We start from the raw sequence: 3,641 nt of genomic DNA, 5'->3' as shown, positions 1-3,641 counted from the left end.
TTTTCTAGTTTCCTAAAGGGTTGACTATTACAATGGGCTCTGTCTGTCGTCCATCAATTTGTCTGTGCGTGCAACACAATATCGTCTGTATATCCATCTGTGTGTCCATCCATCTGTCCATCTGTTTGTCGGAAACCATACTCAATGTCTGCACATTAGTCTGTTTTGTGACTTTAGTGAGAATGACTGAAATTCACATTTTGTGTACTAACTCTAGAAGCTTAACAGATAGAGATCTAATTTAAGCGTCTACATCCATATTATGCATATTATATTGAGTTCAGTAATGAGACCTTTTGACCTTGACCTGTTTTCAAGGTGAAAAAGTCAAAAAATCATCATAGTGCTCTTGCTCAACTTTCATGTACATGGACTGAGTTCAACCAAACCTGGTGCAAATGTCAGATGCAGTAGTCCACATATGCACAGTGTTGTGTTTCTTGACCTTCACAATAATGTCAAAATGGTGGCCATATTTGTCATCAAAAATTCAGAATATGTGTAAGTTGAATGTGGAGTATGTCTTTGATGAAGACTTGTTTGACATATCTTGCTTATAAATTTTGGTAGCGTTATGTTTTAGCAAACATTACTTAAGATACAAGTCTACAAATCATTTGATCATATATCATATGTCATAATTATGTCATTTAACCAATCATGTATCATAATCATATCACATATATCATGTCATATTGTCATATATACCATAACATATATCATATCACATATCATATCATATCATATCATGTCATCTCATATTTCATATATTTCATAATACAAATGATGTGAAATGTTATTTTTATTCCAGCCCAACTAAAAAGAGGAAAATGGGAAAAGACTCATCCCCTGACCAATCTGGTGTTAGTGAAAGTGATGAAGAGTCTGACAGTCACCTTGGTAACGATCTGAGAAATGAGGAGGAGCTTGCATTGCAGTTATTAACAACTTACAGATAATTATGACCTGTAAAATATGAATTGATCAATAAAAGTGAATATATACACTTGGCTGTTGTATATAGAGTATCATCATAAAGGTGTTGTATTATTGCCTGATGGGCTGAGAGTTGTGTCCATTCTGTAGCCATGCAGTCAATCATGATGGACTCATGATGGACTCATGATGGGCAAATGGTTAGAGTGGCTGTCTTGGAATCTGCGGGTTGCCGGTTCGAGCCCCATCCTTGATGTTTGTTTCTGAGTGGCTAATGTCCTTGGGAAAGGTGTGCCTCAGTCAAGCTGTATAACTGGAGACCTGGTAGGATAGAGGTTGCAATGTGAATGCTTTAATCCTTTGCGCTTATAAAGGCTGCAATGGATTGTATGCTCCCCGGGGAGTTGAGGAAGTATACAGGGCTGTTTGTGCCGCTATAGATCCGAACCAGAGATAATAATTGTAAAGTGCTTTGAGCAAAGAATAGGAAAGTGCTATATTAAAACCCCCAAAAAACCAACAATCAAATATCAAAATATGCATGTTAAGGGAGTTGGTGGTATTTATCATTGTGTCTATGCACTCAAATCAAATACGTATTGCAAAATCTGAATGGGAAGAGCTTGGGATAGACTGTAAGATATGTCATGTTGTTCAGCCATATCAGGCTTCATAACCATGACTACTAATCTACTATACTGTGCAAGCCAACCAGATTGGGTTGCAGCCAATCAAATATTCTTTTCTCTAAAAGGTGTCAAAATGACCACATGGCCTTTCAACACCGTTTTATGAGACCAACCACCTAATGTTGTGTCAAGATAGTAAATATAAGTTTCCAACAAAGTTTGGTATCTTATCAAATACAAACAATTAGCAAGTATCACTATACCAACAATCTTTTTAGTACAACTGAACTGAGGTTTAGTAGTGCTATAGGCATTGTGAAATGTCTGTGTTCAGGTCTGTGTGAGTGTAAAAAATGTAAAGTCGAAAACCGCCAGTTTAAGAATTGTTCATGACACGATGATCCCAACAGTGATTTGCGATTAGGGCTAAAAATGTGTCTTATTGGTCAAAACTCTATAATTCCAAAATTACTCAACTGAAAACAGACAAACAACGCAATGCAACGCAACACAAGAAACCAAAGAAAGAAAGTCATTCCAGCACAAATTTAAGTGTTGACAACTGGCCGTCGCTATTCAATTTTCAGTCTTTAGGTACAGCACGTCTAACTAAACGCCATCGGCTTCTCATTCCTAAAGTCCTTTGAAAAAATACCATTGTGAATTGAACTAAATTGGTATAAATAGTGAAAGAAAAAGATATGTGTTTTGGTGGTACTACTACAATATCACATGTGTGGAGTAACATAACATTGTCCGTAGTGCAGCTGTACGACGCCATCACCAATCTGAATGATCTTTTAAGTCAAAGGTCAGTGTCGAGATGGTTGATAATTGATTCATTACAAACATATAGACCATCAATTTAAATCGACCATAACGGTTGTAATATAACATGTTGATCACTTTGTAAGGTGTGATTAATAATCACCAGGCTGTCTACACCAAGGGAAGAAACAAGGAGATTCACACAAGGACATTGAAAAGGTGTGTATGTTTGCATCGTTTCTCCCCACAGTGAAAATATCATCATCATCATCAAGAAAGACTTCCTTGTAGACTGGAAACAACTATGTGCTTTGGTTAACAATGAACGTGTATCCAGTCTACTGATACTGTAACTACAAGTGATTTGGCAATATTACTGCTTATGCTAGCAGAGATATACCAAAGCACAAACGCACGCGCGCGCGCGCACACACACACGCACACACCGCTATTCCACTTAGTGTGTCAGTGCAATCTGATTAAAATCCGATGTGGTGAAAGCGGCTAGATGTCCTTATTTACCTCTCTATTCATCGTGTTGTGACGTTTGTTTTGTTCGGAGTGATCGCCAAGGCAGCGATCACTCCGAACAAAACAAACGTCACAACACGATGAATAGAGGTAAATAAGGACACCTAGCCGCTTTCACCACATCGGATTTTAATCAGATTGTGTGTCAGTGTAGACATATAAAGTATTTTTTCATACTGATTTCAACATGTTCATTTTAGAACAATCCATGGTAAAAATATTAGTTATTTCAGGTTCAGTAACGATTACCGACCTATTACAATGCGACTACAGCTGTTGACTCACATTCGTTTTGATCGGACATTGTTCGATGCAGTTGCCAGGCATGGTTAATTATTTCACAACTAAAATGTTAATCAATGTCAATGTAACACTAGTAATTGCAGTGTGTGTACTTCATACCTACTACAGATATGCCGTAGGTGATCTAAAATGTTAACATCCTCATCAACATACATTTGCCAATGTCTTGTGGTGGGGATGTAAATAAACTGAGTCGAGTGGAATATTCTGTTAGTTTTGCATAAGTATAAGTGTTTTTTTGTGTGTGCCTGAAGGCATCATCAAGTTATGCTTGTATATGGAGGGTCACCTCGTTATCAATAGTAACTTCCTTATATGAAGCAACCCCTAGGGCTGGTATACACTGGTACCAGAAACCTACTTTTATTGTTATTTTGTTCCAGCACGAAGTCGTAAATTCATTGTCAAGATACTATTGGAAATTCCGTGACAGGTATTTATCAGTATTGAATATCATCCCGCACCAGTTCCTGA

At 37.4% G+C, this 3,641-nt stretch overlaps 1 protein-coding gene across 1 annotated transcript in view; it reads left to right on the top strand.

Moving 5' to 3' along the window:
* Window positions 1-966, top strand: part of LOC144432974 (putative ATP-dependent RNA helicase DDX10) — a 43,781-nt gene extending 42,815 nt beyond the window's left edge. The window contains exon 16 of the mRNA XM_078121287.1: window positions 812-966. Coding sequence (XP_077977413.1) covers window positions 812-959 — 148 coding nt within the window. The 3' untranslated portion in view covers window positions 960-966. The remainder of the gene's footprint in view (window positions 1-811) is intronic.
* Window positions 967-3,641: the final 2,675 nt, after the last annotated feature.

This window comes from Glandiceps talaboti, chromosome 3 (genome assembly GCF_964340395.1).
Source record: "Glandiceps talaboti chromosome 3, keGlaTala1.1, whole genome shotgun sequence".
Lineage (NCBI taxonomy): Eukaryota > Metazoa > Hemichordata > Enteropneusta > Spengelidae > Glandiceps > Glandiceps talaboti.
This window is presented reverse-complemented; position numbering and strand designations above follow the sequence as displayed.